This window comes from Equus asinus, chromosome 1 (genome assembly GCF_041296235.1).
Source record: "Equus asinus isolate D_3611 breed Donkey chromosome 1, EquAss-T2T_v2, whole genome shotgun sequence".
NCBI lineage: Eukaryota > Metazoa > Chordata > Mammalia > Perissodactyla > Equidae > Equus > Equus asinus.
This window is the reverse complement of record NC_091790.1, coordinates 98,093,973-98,120,632: the sequence shown is the minus strand read 5'-3', so window position 1 is coordinate 98,120,632 and position 26,660 is coordinate 98,093,973. Positions and strand designations below refer to the sequence as shown.

The following is a 26,660-nucleotide window of genomic DNA, read 5'->3' as shown; positions in this document are numbered from 1 at the left end:
CAAATATTTATTCTGGTCTACTAAGCCCAGGTACCAGTCTAGGGACTGGAGATGCAGCAGTAAACCAGAGGAACAGAGTCCCTGGAATTCTATGGTGAGCAAGTCAGAAAAAGAACCAAGAAAATACTCACAAAAGTACTACAAAGCCAGGTAATGATAGCGCCGTGAGGATAAAGCAGGACATGTGGGATGAGAGAGAGAGAGAAAGGATCGGGAAGGGGCTGTTTTAGAGATGGTGGTCAAGGAGGAACCCCCTCTGGGAGGGGCTCAGAACACAGACTTGAATAAGCTCTTTGAAGGAACTACAGTGGGAATGATCTGCAATATGGGTGGAGGGAGTGAGTAAGGGGAAGAGGGCAGAAATGAGACAGAAGAAATTGCCAAGGCCCTGGCTGCCGCCCCGAGTGTGGCATAAGGCCACAGGAGGGATTGGCCAGGAGGGACGTTCTGGTTTGTGGTCCTAAAAGTGCTCTGGCTGTGCAGGCAGATGACTACAGGCAGCAAGATAGAAGCAGAGACAATGAAAGATTCCTGCACGGGCGAGGCAAGAGATGAGGCTGGACTTTGCTTAGGGAAGGCTGATTTGAGACTTCAAGTAAAGGTCATTGAAACGAGATATAATGACAAAGGGCATCAATGTTGGGGGATTAGAATGGATGCTCAACTGTCAGGAGGAGTAATTTTATGAATGCAATGTTTTTTCTTCATTTAGTATTATTTACTAAGCACCTGCTGGGAATGTAAAAGCGAGCCCCCAAAACAGATGTGTATGGCAAACAGGAAGGGGCACAGAGGCTGCAGAGACCATGGCTCTGGAGGCAGTTGAGGACTGTGTAAGAACACACTGAGTAAATTAGGTAAAGAAATTGCTCACTGCTCAATCATCTATTCATTTCACAAACAATCATTCACTGATCATCCATGTATTCCTTCCATAGATAAATCAGTCATTCACTGATCATTCATTATTCATTAGATAAATAAATCATTCATTGATCATCTATTCATTAGATAAACAAATTATTCACTGCTTATCCATCTACTCATTCAATAGATAAACTGTTCATAGATCATCCATCTATTCATTCCAGATACAAATAAATCATTCACTGACCATTCATTATTCATCAGATAAACAAATTGTTCACTGATCGTCCATCTATTCATTTGATAATAAATCATTCACTGACCATCCGTCTATTCACTCGATAACACGCTCATTGCATGCTAATATGCCAGGCTCTGTGACAGGTCTGGGGACGCAAGTATAAACTTGCCATGGAAGCTTTCCTTGGCGATCTCAGAGTGGGAGAGACAGACATAGAAAGTCAATGAGTACAACATGCCACCTGCTTTAAACAGGTGGGAATAATACACTGCACTGCTGGCGGGGAGTGTCACAAGACAAGAAGGAGGGGGACTTCCCAGAAAGAGGGAAATGGAAGCCTAGCAGAAAGGAGGAAGCTCTCCAAGATGACTACCTGGGAAGGACACTGAGGGAGGCGTTTCTGGTAGATGACCCACCATGGATCAAGGGATAGGAGAGAGACAGTGTCTACCTGGGCCTGGGGCTAGTCTTGGGTAGGGTACCAGAAGCACAGGGGACCCGAAGTACAGAAGTATGTGAGTTAGAAATAAAGGTTTGGGTCAGATCGTGCTGTGCAGAGGAGCTTGAACTTTTCCCTTTGACTCTGGGGCTCTCTGTGGTCTTGGTAAGGGAGTGGTGTGGTAAACGTAGATTTCAAAAGAGGGCGTGGAGGGACTAGAGTGAAGGGACATGGACACAGGGGGCTCCAGAAAGAGGCACCAGTCATAGACTTACAGTCACCCGGCTGTCTCCCTTTGGATGGCATTGCTTCTTGGATATCACTGTAATAGGCTTCAAAATCTACATGAAAGGACAAAATCATAACGTTTCATTTAAAACCACACACTCCCCTGAAATTAATACTGACTCTCCTGATGGATCACTAACATTGCCCCTGGTCTGTTTCTGGAATCTGCATACTGTTTTGTGAATTACAAAGTCCCTAAAAGGTAGTATTTCACCACATCATCATGACAGCTGGGGGAGACAGGTGTCATTGTCCCCAGGGTCCCCAAGAGGAGCTGGCATTCCCAGTAGGTGTGTGGCTTCCTAAAGATAACCTGGCTAGTAGGTGTAGGGAAGAAGGCCCAGATGCTCTCTTCAAGCGTGCTTCCACTGTTCTTTCAGAGAACGCTTGGTACTCTTTTCTCTCAGAGGGAGAGAAATAGACATAAGAGCATCCTGCTGCAAATGTCAATTTTCTGTCCCCTCAGCCCTTCTCTCTCGAGGTCTGAAGATTTCACAGAGGTCCCCCCACTAGCTAATCCTTCTCTTCCGAAGTCTGAGGATTTCACAGAGGTCCCCCACTAGCTAATCTGAGGCTGGGAGCCCTGGGGTGTGGCGGCCAAGTGCACAGGGCAAAGAAGGCACCATCCCCTGACTGTGAGTAGCCAAATCAAATGGCGTCACTGAGAAGGGACAATAAGGGGGATGGTAGATGCTGGGCCAGAACCTTTCTCACTGACAGTGAACTTTTCTCTTAATTTTTTAGGCACAAAGATAGTTTCTTTCCAACCTGAAAACCAATGGTAAAGTGAACCAGTCGATCACTAGGGGAGAAGTGAAAGGTGAGCAAGCTGACGTGGATGGATCACCTACTGCAGCCCAGACTCTACGTGTTTTCCAGGTTAGAGAGGAGGAAACAGACTCCACGAGCATCACACACAAGTTGTGCGTGTGAGGTCAAGGCCCATGTGGGTGTGATTTCACACCTAGACCACCAGGGACAGGCACTTACCAGGGAGGTGAGGGGCTGGGCTCTGTGGGGGCGAACTTCTCCCAGAGGGGCTGGGCCTCGGGGACCCCTCATGCTGAGGAGTCCCCCGTGGGGCTGCAGGGCTACCAGCAGTGGAGCCCCGATACACGCTGACCAGGGACTCCGTGGAAGTTCTCCTCAAGGCTGAAAGGGCAGGCTGGCTCGGGGTCTTGGGCCATGGCTTCCATGAGGATGGGGTGGTTGTTACATAGGGAGCTGCCCTGCGTGGCTCCGGGGACAGCAGATCAGACCCTGACACCTTCGAAATGGCTCCAAATCTTGAGGATCCAAGGAGCCCCACTGTTCGACAAAAGGGAACTTAAAAAAACATTTAACAGTGTTAAAAATGGAGACAAAAAACCCACTTGGCTTAAAAAGCTCTGTAGATTATATCAGAAGGCTTGTTTTAAACAAATCTGACACAAATGCCATGGAGCAGCTGTTTTCACCTGGTGGCGTGCAGAACAACAGTAGGAAGCAGACATATGGAGCAGGACGCCGGCTCGCACGACCATTGCTCCTGGGACCTGCTCTCCCTCAGTCCCTGTGTGAACTGAGAGGGGCCTGCCCCATCCGTGTGCCCCGGCATGGGTTATTCGTGCATGTTCTAGAAGCAGTCTGGGCACATGGAGTCTCTCCTAATCCTTTATCACCTGTCAGTGTCTAGTATAACAATTCTAAAAGTTATCGGTAAAGGATCAATAACAAAGAAAAAAATTTCCGAGGATGTAAAAAGCAATGTCTCAATAAAGTAAGCATTCACTTTCCCATGAGAGAGCAAGATTCTTTGGCAATAAAGGTTGAGATACACCAGTCTAGGGACAATCCTTTGCTTTGCTGCAAAGTTTAACCACTGGCTGCGTTTCCACTGCAAGCTCTTCTAGCACATTCAGCACAGGCTCTGATTCAGAAATTCAATTTACCTAAAGAATGTGGGAAGGCCCCCCTGCAAAGAAGGGCACAATCGCCTCTATGTCTTCAGGTCCCTTCAGCCGCTGAGGTCAGCTCTGCTCAGAGCTCTACATACGGGCGCTTTGTACGGCCCCATTGAACGGATAAAAAATAAATAAATGTGGGTCTCTGAGGGCTTGGCACAAGCTTCGGTTGTAGGAGCCAGCCGTGTCCAGCTCAGAAATAAAAGCTCCTCTGTTTGCCGTTCACAAATACCACCAGTGAGAACTCACTTCACTCCTGGTTCTAACCCAGGAGCTGACGCACCTAGAGGTCCACATCCGGCACCAGGGCCCGGGTGTCTTCACACACGATTTTATTCAACCTTGCCACCGCCCTGTTTAGAGTTATGATCCACATTTTTCACCCAAGAAAATTGGGTCTTGGAGAAGTGCTTGAAGTCTCAGCTAGCGGTGCTGGAGCGAGGAGCGGCCCCAGGCTTTCCTGCCACTCCTCTGCTCAATCCCAGTGTGGCCGCCCCAGGGGACAAGTGAGGGCTGGAAGGACAGAGGCCCTGGAGGGGTGAGCATGTCATGAGTCATTTCAAATAGCCATGACTGCCTCCATGAGTATGGAGTCCAGTCTCCTTCCGGCTACAAGGCTGAGAAGCAGCATTTGAACACTTCTCTTCTGTGCTGTCACAGCATCCACACGAGTGTAAAAGAAGAGGAAGTGCGGATGCAATGAAGTGGTGAGCAAGACCACAACACTGCTTCAAATGAATCAGATTTTGCAAAGTTTTAGCAATCTCAAAGTAACTCTGAGTTTTTCCTCAGATAACAAAATAAAGCCAACAATCATCTTTACCTTTTACATTGTGCTTTTCTGTTGCGTTGACTAAAAAGAGCTCCCAGGAGTAAGAGAGAGTGGATATCGCACCACACCCTTCACACTCAGCTTGAAGAGAAAGTTCTTCATTCCAGTTAACAAAGATGTCTCTAAAGTTGACCCAGGAAATGTGGACAAATCTGGAACATGCAAATCAGGTTTGAGATTTTAGGAAATTAACTGAAGTTTCTTTGGCCGCGTTCATTCATGTCTGGCATGTTCAAATCGCTACCCATTGAGCCTGTATTTCATGAATGCAATAGCAGTATCACAGCCAACACGACCGAGCATCCACATGTAGCCACGCCTGCGCCAAACTTGACCCAGCCATACCTCACGCGACACTGGCCAGGTCCTAGGAGGCTATGCACTGAGCTCAGAGAGGCTTTGCCACTTCCTCCAGGTCACACAGAGCTCAGGGGAGAGCCAGGACCAAGTAGCTCCAGGCCTGGCTCTGGCCAAGCTCTCCACACAAGGCAGCCTGCGTTGTCTCCTCACCTCACCTCGGGCTTGCTTCTACCACTCCGAGTGAGGCGGGACTCGGCCACAAACCCAGCCTCACCTGGACACCCCCACGGCTGTGCACATTTGTCATTCCCACTGGGCCTTGGGAGCTCAGAGGGAAAGATACCACCTTGCCACAAGGCCCTGCCTCCTCCCTTCACGGGCCCTTGGTCATGCGGTGCCCCACACCCCACACACAAAGCCCCACGTCCACTTCCCTTGGGCCTGCATCCCTGCGGCTCCTCCTAACTCCTTCTCTAGTCTCTTTGGCTGACCCAGCCCTCTCCAAAGTGCACTGTGAGGAATATGGCTCTTTAGGACATCACATGGGGTCTGGGATTGTTGTGTTGGGTTGATTCAAGGGATTTCTTTCCTGCGGAATGTGGGGAGCCTTTAGAAGGCCAAGGCAGGGAGGGACCCTCTGAGAGGGTGTGTGGTGCAGGCATCTCCCACGTGAAGGTACCAGGCCCTGGACGCGTCTCAGACTGCTGCCTGCACATGTAGCTCCCAGCCAGGAGACCAGGGAGGGCATACATGTCATCGCCTGGCCCTGGGCCAGCCTGTCCGTGTATGTGTCTCTGTGCAGGTGTGTGTTTCTCTGTGTGAGTCCGTGTGTGTGCATGTATGTGTGTGTTTCTCTGTGTGTGCGTGTGCATGTCTCTCTTCATGCATGGTGTGTGCGGGTGTGGTGGGGTAGGGTAGGGAGGGGATGAGGTGGACACGGCCAAGGAGAGGCCCAGCTGGCCTGAGATCCCCCCAGGGACATTGTCAACAGGGGCCAGATAATTTCTGATGGGACTGACAGATGTTCACCCAACAACTTTATACATGGTAAATGAACATTTTAAAATAAATTCCGTAATTATTTTGTGAGCTGCTACGATGGGAGGGGCACCTCCTACTCGGAGCCCCTAATGTCAGCGTTAGCCTAGCGAGCTCCACCCAGAGGCCAGCCCGAGAGCAGGGTCACTCCTTGCCCCTTCTGACCAGTCTCCCCCCTCCTGAGCAGCAGGGATGCTGCGTGGCTCCAAGCGCAACCCCTGTATGCACAGCAGGTTTCTGTGGCCACTCTCAACACCAGCCGGGTGCAGGGTGCAGGAGGGCAAACCCCGCGGATCTGCACTGTGGTGGTTGCAGTGCAGGTGGTACCTGAGTGCTGAGTCGGGGCGTGTGGACAGGAACACCTGTGCCTCTGAAGAGTTCCGGCCGTGGCTGGACACTATCAGCGTCACTAGAAACTGGTCATAGGTGTCGCTGAGAGAGTTGGCTGCAAAGGAAAGCGTGGGAGCTGAGGCGTGCAGGCCATGTGGAGAGGAGGACGGGAAGCAGAGGCGCCCAGGGGCGCTGGCTGCGGTGCATTTCCAGTGATACCTGTGGGAGAGGCATTGATGGGCTGAAGGCGACTGCTCTGGCCAGTCAGAGGACAATGTTGTTGCCAAGTGGGCTTTCCCCGGGGCTGCAAAAGGGAGCATGTGGGCTGGGGAGATAGGATGTTTCCCTTACTGTCTGGTGTAAGCGGGGTGGGAGGTTCCAAAAGTGGGAACAGAACCACCAAGTCAGGGGTCCCGGCCCAGCCTCACCAAGCTCACTTGCTCAGAGCCCTGGAGACCTCGCATGTGGCCCTGCTCCCCGGTCCCTGAGTGCTTCCCATCCCCTGGACAGCCATGTGCCCTGGTCATCCCCTCCTTCCACCCTGCCCTGCACGGAGGCTGCCTCCCACCTCCATCACATCTCTGCACCCCACCAAGCCGCGCTTCACAAACTGCCTCTGAGCCCACAGCTCCACAGGGCAGACAGGCAGGCCGCATCCTCCCAGCTTTTGGGAGAAAATGCGTTCCGAGGGCCTAAGGGGAATAGCCCAGTCCCAGAAGTTCTAGTGACAGGAGACTGCAGACGCCTCACCTCCCAATCTCACCATCCTCTGCAATGTGACATTGCTGAGTTCAACAATCAGAAAGACAGCACCATCCCCACCCTTCAGCGGGTCTTACTCTAGCAGGGGACACACACTGAAACAAAGAGCCCCACCTAGGGAGAGAGGCAAGAATGGACGTGCGTGCCTGGAGGGGAGGTCTGTATGACCCCGCAGCAGTGAGCCCCGCACAGGTGCTCCCTGAGTCTCTGAAGTGCTGTTCACCTGTCAAAGTGCCATTTCCTCATCTGGACTGTAAGTGATCTGAACCTGGAACTAGTTCTACACCTCTCTTTCCAACGCCTGCACGAGGCGGCAGCATCGCAAAGTTCCGTTCATCCCTCAGCTGGCAGGAGCTCAGCCCCGCTCAGCTGGCGGGTCCAGCGCACACGCACTGCGGAGCATGGTCCTCCAGGGTTCAGCTGGAGTATTCTTCACTCCCAGGGAGCAGATTCAGCTCATTGCAGTAGACACACGCTGAGCTCTTGTCTTCGGGCGCCCTACTGGGTTCTAGGGGGAGGGGTGCAGAGATGAACAAGACCCAGTTCTGTCTCCTGAGGCTGGGGGAGGGGAGGTACACAGCCAGCTGTGTGCTTTGTCCGAAACACGTGCTTGAGAACAGCTAGGGGACAGAATTGGCCAGTCCAAGAGGATGCCTCTCACCTCCACCAGGCTTACAACACACCAAAGCCCCCAGTTGGAATGTAGCAAATGTGTGTGTGGTCATAGGAGTTAAGGGAATAAAGAGGCTTCTCTATTTATTTATGAATGTTCATTGAGTACCTGCCATGTGCCAGGAACAGGGGATATAGCAAACCGGAGCCCTGTCCTCCTGGAGCTAATATTCCAGAGGGGGCAGAAAATTAACAGTGATCATAAAAAGTGAGCAAATGATCGGATGTTAGAGGAGAAGATTGCTTATGGAAAAAGAAACAGCAGAATCAGGATAGGATTCTTGCCAATTTTTTTTTAAATATATCACTTTTTTTGGTGAGGAAGATTGGCCCTGAACTAACATCTGTTGCCAATCTTCCTCTTTTTTTTTCTCCCCAAAGTCCCCTAGTACATAGTTGTATATCCTAGTTGTAGGTTCTTGTAGTTCTTCTATGTGGGATGCTGCCACAGCATGGTTTGATGAGCAATGCTAGGTCCATGCCCAGGATCTGAACCGGTGAACCCCAGGCTGCCATAGCAGGGCATGCAAACTTAACCACTGGGCCAAGGGGCCGGCCCCCTCTTGTCACTTTAAATGGGGTCATGGGGGTGCTCACTGGGAAGGTGACTGAGCTCAAATGCAAGGAAGCAAAGTGGTAACAGATGTCAGTGCACTGAAGGAGGAGATGCAGAAGGCACCTCCCTGCAGAGGTGCTGAGGGAGAAGCAGGCCCCCGGATGTCAGAGGTGGGCAGGGGCACCAGCTGTCTGAGAGAGAGAGAGCAGGAGCAGGAGGAGAGAAAGTCCAAGGGTAAGAGGTGGGGGCAGGTCACCATGGGCTTCACAGGCGTTGCAAAGACTTGGCTTTCACTGAGTGAAAGGGCAGCACTGGAGGGTTTGGAGCAGTGAAATGACATATTCTGATGTGTTTTATTTTTTATTTATTGACTTTTTTTTTTTTGCTGAGGAAGATTGGCCCTGAGCTAACATCTGTGCCAACCTTATTCTGTTTTGTATGTGTGTCACCACCACAGCATGGCTGACGAGCAGCATAGGTCCATGCCCAGGAGCCGAACCAGGGCTGCCAAAGTGGAGTACATTAAACTTAACCACTACGCCACTGGGCTGGCCCATAAAAGACTCTGTCCACCTGCTCTGTGGAGAATGGACTGAAAGGGGTGGGTGGAAGCATGGAGACTGGTGAGGAGACCTTATGGAAATAAGCCCAAGGTGGTGACGGCTCAGACCAGGGAGGAACCAACAAGATTTCCTGACAGACTGGACGAAACAGGAGAGAAAAAGAGAAGCCAACAATGCTGCTCAGGTTTCTGTCCTGAGCAACTAGAAAGATCCTTCCCTCAGCAGAGACAGGAAGGCTGCAGGGTAGAAAGCGGGTCTTGTGGCTGATATTTCTCTCTAGGCACATGGGAGAGGATGCCGAAGAGATGATGGGATCTCCAGAGAGTGGGGAGTGCTCTGGAAGGAGGGAGTGTGCTCGAGGTAATTGGTGCATGGATGGTGTCCATGGCGGATGTGTGTTCCAGGTTATCTGCACATGCATGGTGTCCATGGAGGATGTGCGCTTGAGGTTACTGGTGAGTGGATATAGCTACAGCAGGACACTGGAAGAGGCCACCTGGGGAGGGGTGTGGCTGGAGAAGACCAGCACCTGAGCCATGGGCCTCTAATATCAAGGGACTCACCCATTTAGAGAGGTGCAACACTTAGAAATCAAGCTTCCTATGCACCAAATGCACCTTACAAACCAAAATTTTTAATAATAACCTATTTGCTATGGACTAAATGTTTGTACTCGCTCAAAGTTCATCTGTTGAAGTCCTATTTCCCAAGGTGATGGTCTTAGGAGGTGGGCCTTTGGGCGGTGCTTAGGTCGTGAGAGTTGCGCCCCCATGAATGGGATTTGTGCTTTTACAAAAGAGACCAGAGACCCTCTCACCCCTGCACAGAGGGAGGATGGTCATCTATGAACCAGGAAGCAGGTCTCATAAGATACTGAACCTGCCGGCACCTTGATCTTAGACTTTTAGCCTCCAGAATTGTAAGAAATAGCTATCTGTTGTTTATAAGCGTCCCAGTCTATGGTATTTTGTTACAGCAGCCTGAACTAAGACAATATTTAAATCTCACATCCCAAAATACCAACTTACAAAGCTACTCCTGTTTATTTCCACCCCTTTCCTAAATTCCCTGATATTTTGACATTACGTGAAACATCAGTTCAGCTAATAAAATTTGAGGTACTTAAAATTTTTAATTATTATGGCAGAATTCTAAGACCAGCTCTCCCAACATTCTGGTGCCCAATTTTGGAGAGGGCAGAGGAGGAAGAGAAAGGCCTTGAGGAGAGTGAGCAATTGCACCCAGTCCTTTAGTGCTCACCTGAGAGGTGCCCCAGGCTTGTCCGGGTCGTAGGACAGGAATCCCCTGAGGATGATGGTGGTCGAGGGGGTCCTCGAGACAAACAGGTGTGTGCCCTCGGAGATCACGCTGACAGGGGCCCGGGCTCGCACCTCCACCCCCACGCAGTAGTTACTGTGTACCGCACTGCCTTCCACCTGAACCTGGAACACCAATGACAGGGACGTCACTCAGGGGATCGGGCTCGGGCAGGATGCCCACAGGAGGCACATGCTTGTCTTAAAATTAGAAGGAAACTGGTGAGTCTAAATGCAGCATCAGCTCCAACTAGAGGCTTCGAGCACTGCACAGAAAGACAATTATTTTCAACTCCCAATCAAACTAAACATTCCACTGTGTGCCCATTGGAGACAAAGTGGCTGGAGCCAATGAGAGTAGGAACATTTTCCTAACCAAGCCTGTATCAACACACAAAGCTGGGGTTTCCCTAGGTTTGTGACCGTAACAACACCTTAGATAACAACTCCCCAAGTGTGCACATATTTCAGATTTCAAACCTGCTCCGCCAGCAGTAAATTTTCCCATGGTCTCAGATTTCATTTATTTACTTTCTTTAAGCTGCCTTTTCAACCCCCAAACATATTATGGACTTAAAGAAATATAGATGAAATTTAAGACAAATACGTTTAAGCTCAGGAATAGTGGAACCTTTTATAAATACTGCATTCAAAAGCATTTTTTTAAAAGTTTGATGCAATTTGAAAAACTACAGTCTAGCACATGCTTTTCTTTCACTGGTCTCGGCCTTGCTCCTTTGTGATTTCCTTCATGAAGATCCTCATGGTTCCCTGCTGGTGGTTCCCCTGCGTGGGTGCCATGGCCGTCTAAAGATTGTGTGACAAAATTCCCACATGCCTCCAACCTCTGCTTGCTCAGCTCCTCCAGCCCAAGGAACCATTGAGAACGTCCAAGTCTGTGAAGGATGGAGGAAGTGCGGGCATGAGCTACGTGTCAGGATGGCAGCATGGTGGGAGCTCTGGACATCTGCAGCTGTGACCACTGAATGCAATATGTGGCGGCGAGCTCAGATAGCAGCAACGGCGCCTTACCAAATCTGATCTCCAAGACCTGGAGAAAGACACAGCCTGGGCCCACTCAAGGGCAGTGATGTGGCTAATGAGGAAGTGTGCCAACCAACAGAGCCATTGAGCACAGAAGCTTCAATCTCAACTTGAACCTTTCTCACATGGCCAGGGGAGGGGTGCCTGCAAACCTACTATCTACGGTCTAGGGAAAATGAACTATCACCAGCTGGACGCACCAGGCTCCCAGTGCTCGGTCTTACAACCATTGCAATGCCCATCTTATGCACCTTATCCAACAGCACACATGCTCTCAGAGCTGGTGGATGGAGAGGAGCTCCCTTGGCTCCACTGTTCTGTCCCTTTCTCTTCTTGCCAGGTCATGTAGCACTCTCTTGTGACCTTATACAGTGTAAACCAGCCCCTGCAAGAATGACCATTTTTTCCTAACGTGAAAACAGTATTTGTGGTCTTCAGAGTTGAGGGCCAGACCACAGGTGGTTGGATGCCCGCGTGAGGCCTCCTGGGAGGCTGGCCAGACAGCCTGTCTTGGGACCATCCTCCACCCCATTCACCTTCAACTGGACACCAAGAAGGTAAGGTCGGTGGAATACACCCCATACGATGACCTCACAGGGTCTGTTCCCGGACCACTTCAGTGTGGCTTAAATCTACTGTCATAGGAATTGCTTCCCAGGAACCTCGGTGCCAAAGTGACTCCACGATTAATCATAGAAACAGAACACCTACTTGCCCTTATCAATGTGATAGTGGGCAGTAAAAATTATAAATTGAGATGAACCAAGAAAGAATACAGACTGAATCAGGAGCAAGTGATTTTTTTAAAGAACATAACTAATAACACATTTCTACTATTTTAAAATTAAACTTAAGTAACTCTGGTAGAAGGGATCCTTATGATGCTTATTACAGAGATGCCAAAACCTTGCCTCCTTTTCAAGCTCTTTCCCCGTCCCCTGAGGACACTAGCTGCTGGCCGGGCACTCCTCACGTTCCCTCCCCAGGCCCCAGCAGGAGGCTGCGCTCCCTGCCTTGCTTCGCCTCCTTTGCTTCTCCACTCTGCACAGACAGCTCCAAACAGCTCCGCCCAGCTCCCGCCCTTGACCCCACCTCTTTGCTGGACACGCCGCCTGAACATCCTCCTAACAACGCCAACATGACTCACTGAACACTGAAGCCATGACCGTACCCTATATCCCAACAGTCTGCCTTCCTATCGTCTTCAGAAGAAACCCCCAGCATGTTGTCAGCCTCATGTCCCACCAATCACCCCCACAAATGGTACCTGCTTCAGCCTGATAGGACCACTGCCCCCGCCATCATGGAACACTTCCCCCAACCTTCAACACTCCAATTACCAAACATGGCTAACCCTTCCTCGGAGCTCCCTTGTCATGTGGCCTGTCTCACATCGTCTATAGTTTGTTGGGTTCCACCTACCTCCCCCACTGGATGATGGGCTCACCTGTGCAAAGGTCTTATTTATCTTTGCACCCCTCCCTGGCACAGAACCAGACACAAATAGATGCTTATTTTCATTAGGAAAATGAAGAGCGGCCTCATTCTCCTCTACTCCTGCAGTCTTACAGACTTTTCTCTGATTTTCCCATTTCATCCTTACAATTAGTCACCATGGCAGGTCAATTGCTCCCACCCATCCTGAAATCCACCCTATATTTACCTGCTCTGTGCTTTATTCCCACTGCCTCTATCCTGTTTCAGCCTCTAATTGTCTCTTGACTTCACTATTAGAATACTCTAGAGTTTAGCATTAACAGAGTAAAAGTGAGTACTCTAGAGTATTAGTATTAGCAGGTTCGAGAGTAATAGTGAGTACTCCGGAGTTTAGTATTAGCAGATTCTCTAGAGTAATAGAGAGCACTCTAGAGTATTAGCATTAGCAGACTCCAGAGCAACATGAGCACTCTAGCACATTAGCATTAGCAGACTCTAGAGTAACCATGATTATTCTAGAGTATCACTATGAACAGATTCTAGAGTAACAGTGAACACTCTAGAGTATTAGTAACCGCATACTTTAACAGTAAGTACTCTAGAGAGCATTTTAATGGTGAAGTCCCATGCTTCAATCTGTTTCCAACTCTTTCCCAATTATTATTTCCAAAGGAGAGTATGGATCATGCTCTGTTGCCTCTGAATTTTTCTATTACCTTCATCCGAAACAGTGCTACTCAAAGCATGGTCTGCAGCCCTCTGTCACCTGGCCCATTGTTACAGGCCTGGCGCACAATGAGATAAGAACAGAAATTGAGAGGAAGCATTTGGAAACCCTTACCACAGTTCAGCACTGCTGCGACATCCAAGTACCTCATCAGTGCTTCCTGGAGCAAGGTCTGGGCCAGCCTGGGTGTTGATGAACTCCTGTGTGAGCCATGTGACTGGGAGCTGGCACTGGTGCACACTGTAGGCCCACGTGTCCACGGATTAAAGAACAAAGCTCCCTCGCTGGAGCGTTTGGGCGGCACTGCACTGGTCTGGTCTCAGGTCCACCTCCCCAGCCTGGCCTTTACCACCTGGCAATCTGATCTCAGATTCTCCCTTCAGGGTCCACTCCCTACCTGCTCCACTGAGCTCACACCCCAGCACAGAGCCGTGGTCTCCTTCCCGGCCTTGGCCAAGCTGCTGCCCCCTCCACACACTTTATATGCCTATGAACAGACTCTCCTGCAGGAAGCCGGCTTCTAAAATGAACTTCTTGATCGTCTAAGCCACATATTTTCACTATTTTTCCAGCACTAATGCACCGAGCACGTGCAGAGGGTCACCAGGGATGCCCTCTCCTGGCCCCGCTCTCTGACGAACATCCCGTTTCCTTTCCAGGCAATGAGCTCCTTGATGACACAAATATTCATCTGAGATCCTGGGACCATTGCAGTGATATATCAAAGCAGGTGCACGGGAAAGTTTTGTTAAATAAATAAGAAGGAGTTTTTAATTGATTACTTTGCCAGCATTTGAACATAAAATCTGTTCTCTCAAAGAAATTAAACATTTCTCTTGAAATCCTAGCCACAGTTTTTTCAAGAACCCCCCTCTCTGAGACAGAACAGGTTTGGAGCTATAGGTGTTGATCTCCTGCTCAAAGGCGGGTGGAAAGGAACAGTTTCGTTGTGCAAGTGGAAGTGTAAGCTGGCCAGCCCACCTTGGCAAGTGCAGTGTAGTTCCCGGGTTCCAGAAAGTAGCTGGGGACAGTGATGGTCTGTTCATGAGTGTTCACAGCAGGGGGCAGGGGCACCTGCGATCCTGCAGAGTTTGTGAAGCTCCAGGTGTAGGAAAGGCCTTGGGAGATGTCACAGAGAATGGCAGCTTCAAAGGTCACTCCCAGTTTCACAGGCTGAGACCGCCACACCTGCATAGGAAAGGGCAAAGATGCCTCATTAACACTCTCATTACGCCTAATACCAGAGGAAATCATGAAAAATTCACTCTCGGCATAGAACTCCAATTATTGTCTGTCTAATCACAGGATGGGATTCTCAGAGCTGGAATTTAAAGCACTAATAAGAAATAGTACAGGGGCCAGCTTAGTGACATAGTGGTTAAGTTTGCGTGCTTCGCATCAGCAGCCTGGGGTTTGCAGGTTTGAATCCCGGGTGTGGACCTACATACTGCTTGTCAAGCCATGCTATGGCAGCATCCCACATACAAGATAGAGGAAGATTGGCATAGATGTTAGCTCAGCAACAGTCTTCCTCAAGCAAAAAGGGGAAGACTGACACAGATGTTAGCTCAGGGCCAATCTTCCTCACACAGACACACATACACACAAATACTACATCTATTTTATAGACAAAAATAAAAAGTCAAAATATAAAAATAATGAGAAGAAAGAACAAGTATTTATACTTATATACTCATAATGAGAAAAGAAACCCTTCTAAGCATAAAATTGATGGGGAAATATGAAAGGAAAAGATTAATAGATTTGATAAAAATTTTTAACTTCTAAATGTCAACAACATAAATAATTTTAAAAAGCAATTTTAAAAAATCAGAGAACAAAGAGAATTATTTGCAAAATATACAATAGAATTAATGTCATTTAAAATCAACAAGAAATTTTCAAAGTCTCCAACAGGAAAATGAACAAAGACATGAATAAATGAATTAGAAAATAAAATATAAATTAATACTTTACTATAAGATTTGGACTACAAAATCATGCAAATGTTTCATATATCAGAAAATTAAATTAAAACAAAAAAACTCCAATCTGATAACTGGAAACAAACTGAAAGAAAGGAATATAACAATATTTCAAGCAAGTTAATAGAAGAAAGATGTATTTAAAATGACTTTAATATACACTATTTTGAGGATATATTCTAAGGGCAAAAAGAACTACAGATAAATCTGAAAGCTTACTAAGAAATTTCATTTCTGGTGGTAATACTAAAATACTTACTTTGAAAGTATTTCACGTATTTATTAGGAAAAATGCTAATAAATAATGATGTTAAAGTCATATAAACTAAGATTTTAATATGAGAGAATTCAAGTATAAAATTTTCTTATTGTAAATTGTATATAAGTAATGTTTTTGAATGTGAAACATCAGGTGAAATCATTATTTTACTCGAATTTGCATGTCCCACGAGTAGCTTCCATGCAATGACAGCCCAGGAGCAGTGAGCGCCCTCAGTGCCAGATTTCTGTGTCTAATCGCCCCTCAGAAGGCCCAGGGCTGCACGGTGAGAGGCCGCTTCCAGAGCTGAAGCAGTTGTCAGCCAGAAGGGAAGGAAGCTTTCTAAGACTAGCGGAGGGGTGTGGCAGAAGGCCCCAGACCCAGGCCCCAAACGGATCACTTGGAGCATCTAAAGATCATCTCTATAATTGATTGACTAAAATTAACAACATATCGACAATGCTAGAAGAGAGAGAAGCTTCCCCTGTCCCTCCACACAACACACACAACTCATCAGTCAGCATCGGAAGCAGCTAGTGCCCCGACGTTGTACTATGAACACTGGGAATAAAGGGAAAAAATCTAGCATTTATTCTTGCTGTCCTGAGCAATCATATTTTAGGAAACGTTACAGATCTAGTTGAAGAGGAAAAGCTTTTTAAGTTTTTTCTTTTTTCTTTCTCTCTCTTTTTTTAAACAAAAGAAGTTTATGAATCCCAAGTCAAACAACTGCATAAAAATATTTTGGAGACAGAGAAATTTGATTATGAGCTAGATTTAGATTATATTAAGAAATCATTGGTAATTGTTGAGATAGCATTATGTTTATGTAAGAAAATGCCCTTAAGTTTCTAGAGATATATATTGAAGCATTTAGGGGTTAAATGTCATATCTAAGAAGAATTTCAGAATATTTCAGCAAAGAAAAGAATAGAGAAAACAAATATGGTGAAATTTTAATGATTGTTCAACATAGGTGATGAGCTCATCACACTATTATTTCTCCTTTTATTTATACTTGAAAATCTCCATAATAAAATCTTTTACATGTAGTTCATAAATATACAAAAACATATTTGCTAACATTAATAAGCCAAAAAGGACAATGATGCAGGTGGAAATATTAGTGCCTGAGTCCACAGCCCCACCCCTCCCAGCCACTCTGCCTTTTCCAAGCCCTCTCCACTCTCCCCCGTCCTCTGAGAAGGCGCCTGCCCATCCCACCCTGCGAGCCTGATGGCAATCTGTGAGGACGGAGGAGCGAGGACGGCTCAGGGACCGGGGTGGATATTCTGCCCGGCCACCTCCTACTCTGGGGCAGATGATGGTGCCAGGGCTCCCCCTGGAGGACAGTTTGATGAAGGTCTCCCATAAAAACTGGAAAGGGCAAAGACATGTAGGAGCTGGGAGGTGAGATTTGAAGACACACTGGTATTTGTTATAAACGGAATTTCATTTTCGGCTTTCTTTAAGTGACTTTAGTCATGATTTAAATTGTGTTTTAACTATCTTTATTGTTTCTACTCTGAATATGATACCAGTCTAGAATTTGTCACAAAACTGCCCAGATTTATATCAGTTATAGCAAATGGTAACACTGAGGTGCCAACTTTTAACCCATTAATAATAACAAACACACAAAATTATGAAATGCCTGGGGGATGAGCCCTGGTTCTAGGATGCTGACACGTGTGTTGCCACAGGAGGATTTCTGGCAAAGCTTATCCAGGTCCTAAAATGTGTTATGTCCTGTGGTTCAGTAATTTGTAGAAATTAATCCTATGGAAATGCCATAGACAAGCAGAAAGATGTGTATACAGACCATCGTCTCCAGTTATTTGTAGTGCTGCAAAATTGGAGACAGCAGATATTCAATGACAAGGACACTGTTAAAGGATGAATAATTTGTACGTATGGTTTAACGTTACGCCACCATTAAACTCATGTAATCAAAGACTACTTAACAACAAGAGAAAACGGTCACACCATAACCCAGTGATACCGATTCTGTGATAACACACATCCACACGCACACACACGCACACACATGCACACATGCAACTCACAGACATGTACATGCTTGCACAAGCACACAGGCGCGCACACACATATGTACCACACATAGAAAACCTTAGAAAAACACAGGAAATACAGTATTTTTAACCTAGGAAGAGGCTGTGTCCCACGGTTCAACAGAGAGCAGAGTCAGGACTGAAACCCAGACCCCTCTCCCCGAGGTCCGTGCTTCTGTCAGCCTCCCCCGTTAGCTCTGGTATTCTTGACTGTTGCCCTTCTCCCAGCCCCAGATAGCCCACTGCCCCGGCGCACAGAGCTGCCTGACAGCATGGGTGCCCGCTGGCCTGCTGGCCGGCCCTGGACGTGGGCTTCCCAGGGACCACCGGGCCTTGCCCTAGAGACTTTTTGTGTGCCCCTGATCTCCACTGCCACATCTGGGCGGGGAGGTGCCCCAGCCTGAGATTCACAGGGGCCCAGCAACTGACCTCTGGGGCTATAAAGCCACAGAACGCATTCTGGCAAAGAGCTAAGTCACAGATTTTAATTTCCATGTGTCATTTGAGCACTTTTGCCTTGAAAAGCGAAATTGCTCTAAATCAGAGGCCTCAAAGGAATAAAAGAGATAAAAAAGCAATTCCATTTTTCGTAACCCATAGTAGGTGCTAAACAAGTAACTGATTATTTCCTTTGATTTTTATATCACATATATTCAAATACTCCTTTCTCCCGAAAATGCTATAGTTCTTTGCACAAGCAATTTTAAAAAAGCTCCTCGAAGAGGGCTGTGCTGAATGGCAGAGTAACAGAGGCGAATAAAGAACCGATTCAAGCCGGAAAGCAGGCTTTCCCTCCGGTCTCAGGCTGGGTTGGGCTCTCTCCGCTCCAGGACGTTCAGGAGCCCTCACAGGAGCTCCTTTGTGTCAAATGCAGCTGTATAAACGCGACAAAGCCGCGCTTCATTCCCCAAACCTCTGCCCTTCCTAACTTTTCCTAACATTGGTGCCAACTAGGAGGAAACGCTGGAATGAGCCTGGTAAACGAGCCCTACCTGCACCTTCCCGGGCCCCATGTTCTTCACTGGGGGTGGCTGGCAGGGCTGGCGCACGATGAAAAGTTGCTTTTTGAGGGAGGCAGAGCTGACGTTATTGAAGGCAAGGACCTGCACGGTAAACTCTCCTTCACTGGAAGGGCAACAAGGCACAGAAACAAAGACATTGATTCTGCCACGTGTCAGTCTTTCCTGAATTCCCCATAGCCATCCTACAACTGTATAATTACAGGATTTGATGGTCAGACAGCCCACGAACGGGAACAGAGGAGACTCAGGTCATGAGGTTGATTTCCACAGAGGCCATGTGTTGTCCAGTGAATAGACTGGCTGCCCACCCAGCGCAGGGCAGGACAGGCGCCCAACACCCAGACTGATGCCATCTGTTGTACGAGAGACAATCATCCACTTAAGCACCCGCGCCTCCCTCCCTGAACTCTCCCAGCAGCCATGACCTGCCCCTCTGTCCAGCACGGGGTAATTCTCGGGTTCCCTGCATGATGGGCACCCCAGACCCGTGACTGGGGATCTTTGGGCACAAGCTTCCTGTTCTGTTCCCTACCCCATGGATCAGTCTTCCTGAAAACCCCGGAGGCCCAGGATGCACCCCACAGCCTGGAGATGAGGCCAGCCCAAGGAGGTCCAGAGGGTCTGGCTGCGGGGAGATGCAAGACAGGGAAGGAATGTGCCAGGCAGTTCCTGACCAGCAGGCCGTGTTTTACTAAAGAAATGCACACAGGTTTTACAAATGATGCAGGATGGACCACCATTCAAGACTTCTCAATTTGAAGCAGAATAGTCTCCATCAGAGGACCAAAATTTGAGCATGCAAGGACAAGAGTGTCGCTTGCGATCCTGGAGCTTCAGGAAAAAAGGCAGGTCCTACTGACCAGAGTGAAGGCTGTGAGATCCCTCTCAGGTTCCAGGTGGATGGAGAGCCCCCACAACTCTAGAGAGGACGGTGGAGGCCCGGAGCTGCCTATGTCCATTTCTATAGGCAAGAAAATGCTCCTGGGCTGCAGAGCCCATTCCCGGGCGCCCAGGGCCCCCAGGTGCCCACCTGGGTCTACCTGGGCACTATTGCTCAATTCCTTTCTTATGGGAAAAGCGATTTCCAGTGGAGAAGTCAAAAATCGGAAGCTAGTGATGGGGCCATCCAGGTGTCCCCTAAAGCAAGGAGAGGCCACGGGGTGGGTTCTCATGGAAGCCCTGCACTGAAGGAGGTCTGCAATCTTCCCCTGATGCCACCAGCCCACACACGCTTAGTTTTCTGGATACATCTACACATTTTGAGATTTTATTACACCAGCGCAAAAGGCTCCATGCCAGCCTGAGGCTCAGTTCTGCCACACTTACATCTCCACAGCTGTGGCAATGGGCACCCACTGGTAGACCTTGCCCACTCTGGGTCCAGGATAATCCTGACCCTTCATCAGGGAACAAGAGCCAAGAGGCTGGACTGGGGATGAGTGGCCCTGGTTGGTCTGCACTTCATCACTCTCTTAACCTTGAGACGTGGCAATCCTGCAGTCTGCCCCTGTGGTTTCATGTGGGCATGCCCACCTCCCCCAAGAAACGCTCCATCTATCTTGGACAAAGGCAGGCACACCTCTTTCCTGGATGTCCACAATACTTTGTTCCAGGTAAACAGGGGATGCCCAGTAAACACGGAATCAAAAGATATTGCCCAGGCTCTTCTGGATGGCAGTGAGGCCCTTTACAATCCTTCCTGAGGATTTGCTATCTTTATCTGCCCACTTCCCCACGTCCCATCTGAGATCCTGCCAGCACTGTATGCCTCTCCATGTCCTGACCCGGCTGCCCCAGGGTCCTCCCCTTGTCCCTCTCCCCAGGCTTTCACTTGTCCCTTTGGCAAATACCTGCTCAAGATTTAACGTTCAGATCATATACAAACATGACTGTGAGCCGGCAAACACAACTGTGAGCCGGTTCTCCAGTTTTCCAAAGAAGAATGAGCTGCCCCCACACCTCCTCGGGCCCCCTTTGTAGCACTCAACTCCTGTGCTCAAAGAGTCCATTCTTCTCTTGTCTTCCCATGGGCCATGAGCCCGTTGGAGGCAATAGCTGGGTTTTAATTTGTCTCTCTTCAAAATCGGTCCACTGCATTGACTGAAAGGCAGGTTGGTTGTGGAGACCCCAATGGCTGGTGCCTTGAAATGTCCTGTGCCGGGGCGGCTTACCTACTGTACATGTGACTGGCAGAGCTGTTCCCCAGGCCAACGGCACCATCCCCAAAGTTCCACAGGTAAGCAACATCGGTGCCAAAGTTGATTCTGCACTCAAAGGTCACACTGGCATTCACCAGAGCTGAGCTAGTGGATGTGAGCCGATTGGCGACAATTCTCCTCTGCACCCTGATGCGGTGGGGCTCTGAGGCCAAGCTGCTGATCCCGTTGGAAGCTGTAACCATCACGTGATACCTGTGAGGTGGGGCCAGGCGGGCAGGAAAGACAGATGGGAAGACAAGAACAAGGTCAGAGGTAGAGAGAATCTCCACATTACTTCAAGAGAAAGGCAGAAGCGTGGCATTTAATTCGTAGGAATGATCACAGCCCCCATGATTTCCATCTTACTGGGGAAAAGGGGGAGTGACACTTTTTGACCTCTCATTCTTCATTAATTAATTCACCTTTCCAAGGGATGGAGTAACACTGTTACCTTTTCTTAGATGAGGAATTTGCTTAGGTCTCACTGGTTGGATGTGGAGACGGGATCTGAACCTAGAATGGTCTGATTTCAAAGCCCCACCCCTTTCCTCCTAGTTCAGACTGAAGGAAAGGAAGTCCTGTTTCCTTTAAATTTACATTTGGCTCAATTCATAGAAGTGCTTAAGTGGCACTAAGTGCGAATGTCACACTCTTAATAATATTTTAGTCATTTTAGTAGCAAGACAATAATCTCCAGACTGAGTTAAGGCTGCATCATGAGCAGCCACCAATTGTGAGGACCATTTTTACAGACCACTGGGGAAGGCTGAGTCTTTTCTTAACGCTTCTGGAAGTTGTCCTCATGGGTGGATCTTCTCCAAAATACCACACAAACTCCAGGGGAGTTGTTTCCTTGGTAACAGCTACAAAAGTGATATCGGTGTCTGTGGCGAACACAGTTCCATTTGTGTAGACAGAGACAGCTGTGACAAAGGAAAGGGAGGTGCAGATGCTTCATCACAGAAGGGCTGGAGTCTTTCCAGAGAAGTTAGCATCCTCACCTTCCCACTTAATCATGGCCATGACTGATGGGAAAGGAGCCTGCAGGTATGAATGTAGGACTGAGCACAGGGACGCAGCAGGAAGAACCCAGCAGGCAATATGAGCCCGAGTTCAAGGCCATCAAAGTAATAGCTCATAAAATGATATGGCCAATTCCTGTGGAATTCTACTGGAAAGGGTGTGGTACGGGGAAGTTAGCAGATGATTCTGCATGATAACCCACCTTCTCATACCTCTAGATTGAAGCCTTAGTGTCTGTGGTTTCTAGAAAAGTCATAGAACAAACTGCAGGTGAACAGAGCTCGTTCAAGGGCAAATGGGGACCTCAGCAGCACTAATCACAGAACCCGTGCTATCTGTGGCCTCTGTGATCACCACTGATTGCATGAGGAAGGTTGTGTTGAATCTAGAATCAGAATCAAAACGTACGTTGCATCTGATACCAAACAGAGATGCTGGCCCAAGCCTGGTTGTCTCCCACGTGGGTCCGAGAAGTAAAGGACACATTATATGAGGAAAAGGATGGAAAACAATGCATAACCACAGTGCCTGGAATGAGAAAGAAAGAGGTAAGGGGAAAACAGTCTTAAAATTAATTCACTCATCTCACACAACACATGGTCAATATTTTCACTTTTTTACTTTCTTCCTTTGAATTCCAATAAATTTCAAAATTCAAAGCATGTGTTTGGAATGAGACAGACCTGAGAAACATGAACTTTGTCACAAAATTTCTCTCATTAAAATTTTCTTTAAGTGTTTTCTCTATCTCTCCTGAGAATGCCTTACATAGAAGTAACTACATTAATTCCTTTGAAATAAGTTAATTACTTCTCTAGATGGTTGTTTTTAAAGCATTTCTCCAATGTGTACACTAAGCAGTCTTTCACTTCACAGTAGTTCTTAAACGGGGTCCACAGGGAAGTCTTGGGCTTTCAAACTCTCTGAGATGAATGCAAACTGTTGCTTACATGTGTATACGTCACCCACACACACATAAACACACACACACGTGTGTAAGTACTAGGAGGACAGATACCAAACGTCTTGTCAGGTTCTAAAAGAGGACCATGATGTCTAGGAAGATTTAGAACAGCTCATTTATCAGAAAGGGATGTTAAGAAAGGAGGTGGGTATTTTTAAAAACATTATTGTTGCTCTGTATAGTATTTCTCTTTATAAAGAGAAAATGCTTATTTATAATAGTGATACAGTGAAATGGATATTTCGTTCTTCATCAGTGCATTAGAATTTCTGAAAAAAAACTATCCCATGACTAAGAATGACATCAACTCATTAACAATGGCTGAAACTTAATTCTGAGCAGAGTCTGGTAGTCAGCAGTGCGAGGAAAGCACCAGATCACCCAGTTAGCGATCTGTGCCAGCACTTCCATCCTAACTCGAAGGATAGGTTCCTGGCATGGAACTGATGAAGGGCTTGTCAAGATTGTAGTTTCACACCAGCTATACAGGCTGCTTATTTATTTAATAAAGTTTAGACAAGACTGGTCAGTACGAATGACTAAAACCCTCCTCTAGGTGTAATGTAATTTCTTGGACAGAGTTGCTCACAAGGCTAAATGTCTGGATAACATACAGTCAGTGTGTGGAACGAGTTATAAAGACTATCATAAGAATGACTTCATTGAGACACGTCCCCTACTGGCTTCTCTCTTTTCCTTTTTCTGGAAAATTTAACCAGTAACTCCACCTACTTAGGCTGAACGCTCTGGGGTTATCTTTGACTGGCAGCCACACTGGCCCTGCTAAACATGGTGGGACGCTTCCTTCCACATATTACTGACATTTGGTGGAATCCTCCATTCCCACCCCACTGGCCTCCAAGCTTCGGGTTCCTCTTCTATAAAACTGAGATGAAAGGGAGCCCACCTCACAAGTAGCCGTGGGGATACAGCAAGGTGATGCAAGTGGAGCATTAGCAGAGCGCCTGGCACCCTGCGAGGGCGCAGTGAACTCCAGCACCTGCTGGGTCTCGTCTCTGTGCTTTGACTTATTGCCACGTTGTTGGCCCAAAATGCTCTCCCACACCCATTTCTTCACGGCTCGTTCAAGGCTCATCATGGATGCCAACTCCCTGCCCCACCCCCAGTTACACACAACTCCCCTCTGGGAAATCTCCCAGCCCTTAGCCGTGTCCTTCTTAAGGCATGTTTAAGTCCTAGCTTATATTTTCATAGGCATATCTTAATGCCTTTACTAGATTATAAATTCCTCAAGACCAGGACACATATGACTTCATCTTCATGTCCCCTCAGAGCACAGATTTGTGCATAAATATCTTCTGAATGAGGGAAGAGTAAGTGAAGAATATTGTGTCTGACTGGGGCACTGTTAACTTGAACATGCAGCTCCAGCAGAGTCATGCCTCATCCGGAGCTGAGGTCGGGGGCTCAGCCTCCAATGTAGGTCTTACTTTTCTGATCCGTGTGGGAGCTGGCAAAGACCAGAAGTTCATCCTTGTGGACACTGCTGGAATTCATGAACACGGACATGGCCTCGTGGCCAACTTCCACATAATAAGGCCCAAGCTCCACTTCAGTTCCGTAAAACTCACTGTAAATAACCGCCCTGAGCATATAGACTCCTTCTGGAAAAAGAAGAATGGCCGTTTAATGACTTGTTAAAAGCATGCACAATTTGACATTTGTAAAATGGTGATGATGGGTGACTAATGCTGGAACTGACAAAGCAAAGGTGACTTTTCTTCTCCTTGTAGCAGTAGGGCCATTTCATGGGCGTGAGACCCCTGCAGACGCACAGGGCCCCACAGTCAACAGGGCTCAGCATGTGGTGTAATGATCTGTTGTCTTGAAATTCTTAAGAATTTTTTCAATAAAATGTGCTGCATTTCATTTTGCCCTGGGCCCTGAGAATTATGCAGGCAATCCTGTGCAACAGCAAATATTCGCAAGAATGAAAATAGATATTGGTCATCCCACAGCTAGACAAAAAAACACTTAAATAGTCAAATGGAAATACATCAAAGAAGTATTATGGCAGATTACAAAAATGGCCCCAAATTCTCACCCTGTTTTCACATTCTTATAATACAACTATGACGTGATTTTGCAGCTCCTTCCAACAAGTGGTGGGGCCTACTTCTCCACCTCTAGAATTGGCGTTGGTCTTATGGCCAATGGATTTGAAAAGCGCTCGTGCGTATGCTCTCACTTGCTTGTCTCGGGACTCCTGTTATCGCTCCACTTGAACAAGGCTGGGGAGGCCGCTGAATGATGGCATACCCAGGAGTCACCCCCTTCAAGCTACTGAGCTGACTGGCAGCTGGCTGCAGATCCACAGATGTACCCGTCTGAGACCAGCCCAGGCTCGAAGGACTCCCAGCAGAACCATGGGTTAAACACTCAGTTGTGTTCTAAGGGACTAAGTTTGGGGTGGCTTGCTACATACCAATAGATTACTGACACAGCTCCACTGGACTGAAAAGCCCTTTAGCAATTCTTTAATCCTAATTGCCCACACAGTATTTTTCCATTGGTCATTTGATCCCCGAACTTTAAAATGTTAGGAGATTCCTAATGTATCCCAGGATAAAATCCTCAGCTGGGCCCTTCACCCTTAGCTGAGCCGGTCCCACTTGCCCTCTCTGGCTCCCTCATGTACACACCTGACTCTTCACCCCTGCAGAGCTAGGCCCCATTCTCTATCACTCATCTGCACCCATGCACAACCTTTCTCTCTGCTTACAATGTTCCTCTTCACACCTCTATTTGGCCAACTTGCACCTACCTTGAGCCTTGTTGGATGACCCAGGGAGAAGGAGTGGCTCCACCCGGCATTTGACCACAGAACTTGGGTTGTGCTTCCCTCTCAGGACTCCCCACACTGTCTGTCTTCTTTGTCCCACAACCTCAGCACAAAGCACTTAGTAGACAAACAATGAATGTTGACCAAATGACCAATCAAGTTTTTCAGAATGGAAAACTGAAGCTCAAAGAGGTTAAATAATTTGTCCAAGGCATGGAGTATGCAATTATTTCTTAGGAATTAAGATAGTCTTTCCTCTGTTCACTTTCTGCATCTAAATTATATGGAGTTAATATATAGATCTAGGGAAAGCTGCAAGTACTAGTGCACTAAGAAGCTGAAAAGAGGGAATGACTTTAAAGAGCAAAGCATATCAATGAGGAAGAGCAATAAATGTGACGATATACAGAAGATTTTGGACTACACACTGTGACGAGCCAAGGCCAGATAGAAGGGCATCCCATACTATGCATGGGTCAAGAGAACATACATGAGAAGTGGGGACACTTTCCCAAAATGTAATCTCTCTTGGAAGCTACATCTTAAATGCCAAGACATCATTTATAGAATTATTCCAGCTGTCTTATAACACCGCTTCTCATAGTTGCGTCCAGACAAATTCTGCACATGGATTTTGATGATAAGGAGAAAGTGAAATGGACACCATGCAGTTCACCATGCCCATGGGGATCAGCATTTAATAAAGAGCTGTGCTCTGTGTAAATCAATAAATTGCTCATGGTTCATTTTAAAAGACAGAGTTCATGACTGTGAGTTAGGAAAGGCAATTTATGTACCAGCTGAGAGAACTCTGTGGGCTCAGATGAATTTGGCATTGGAACCTCATCTCTACATTGCAACCAAATCTTGGGCATTCTTGAACCACAGGTTGACTTTAGACTTAACTGCTACTGGGAGTTGTGACACCAATTCCTTATTTTAAAGCAACAAAGAAAATAATTAATATGCATTAAAGTTG

At 47.6% G+C, this 26,660-nt stretch overlaps 1 protein-coding gene across 1 annotated transcript in view; it reads right to left on the bottom strand.

Moving 5' to 3' along the window:
- PKD1L1 (polycystin 1 like 1, transient receptor potential channel interacting) overlaps positions 1-26,660 on the bottom strand; it is a 137,655-nt gene that overhangs the window by 76,100 nt on the left and 34,895 nt on the right. Inside the window, exons 11-22 of the mRNA XM_070511923.1 lie at positions 25,088-25,202; positions 24,330-24,503; positions 22,323-22,442; positions 21,646-21,814; positions 20,865-21,104; positions 18,664-18,796; positions 14,337-14,543; positions 10,092-10,273; positions 6,276-6,497; positions 4,602-4,762; positions 2,826-3,161; positions 1,823-1,888 (exon numbers count right to left, since the gene is read on the bottom strand). Of these exons, the coding sequence (XP_070368024.1) occupies positions 1,823-1,888; positions 2,826-3,161; positions 4,602-4,762; positions 6,276-6,497; positions 10,092-10,273; positions 14,337-14,543; positions 18,664-18,796; positions 20,865-21,104; positions 21,646-21,814; positions 22,323-22,442; positions 24,330-24,503; positions 25,088-25,202 (2,125 nt within the window). The remainder of the gene's footprint in view (positions 1-1,822; positions 1,889-2,825; positions 3,162-4,601; positions 4,763-6,275; positions 6,498-10,091; positions 10,274-14,336; positions 14,544-18,663; positions 18,797-20,864; positions 21,105-21,645; positions 21,815-22,322; positions 22,443-24,329; positions 24,504-25,087; positions 25,203-26,660) is intronic.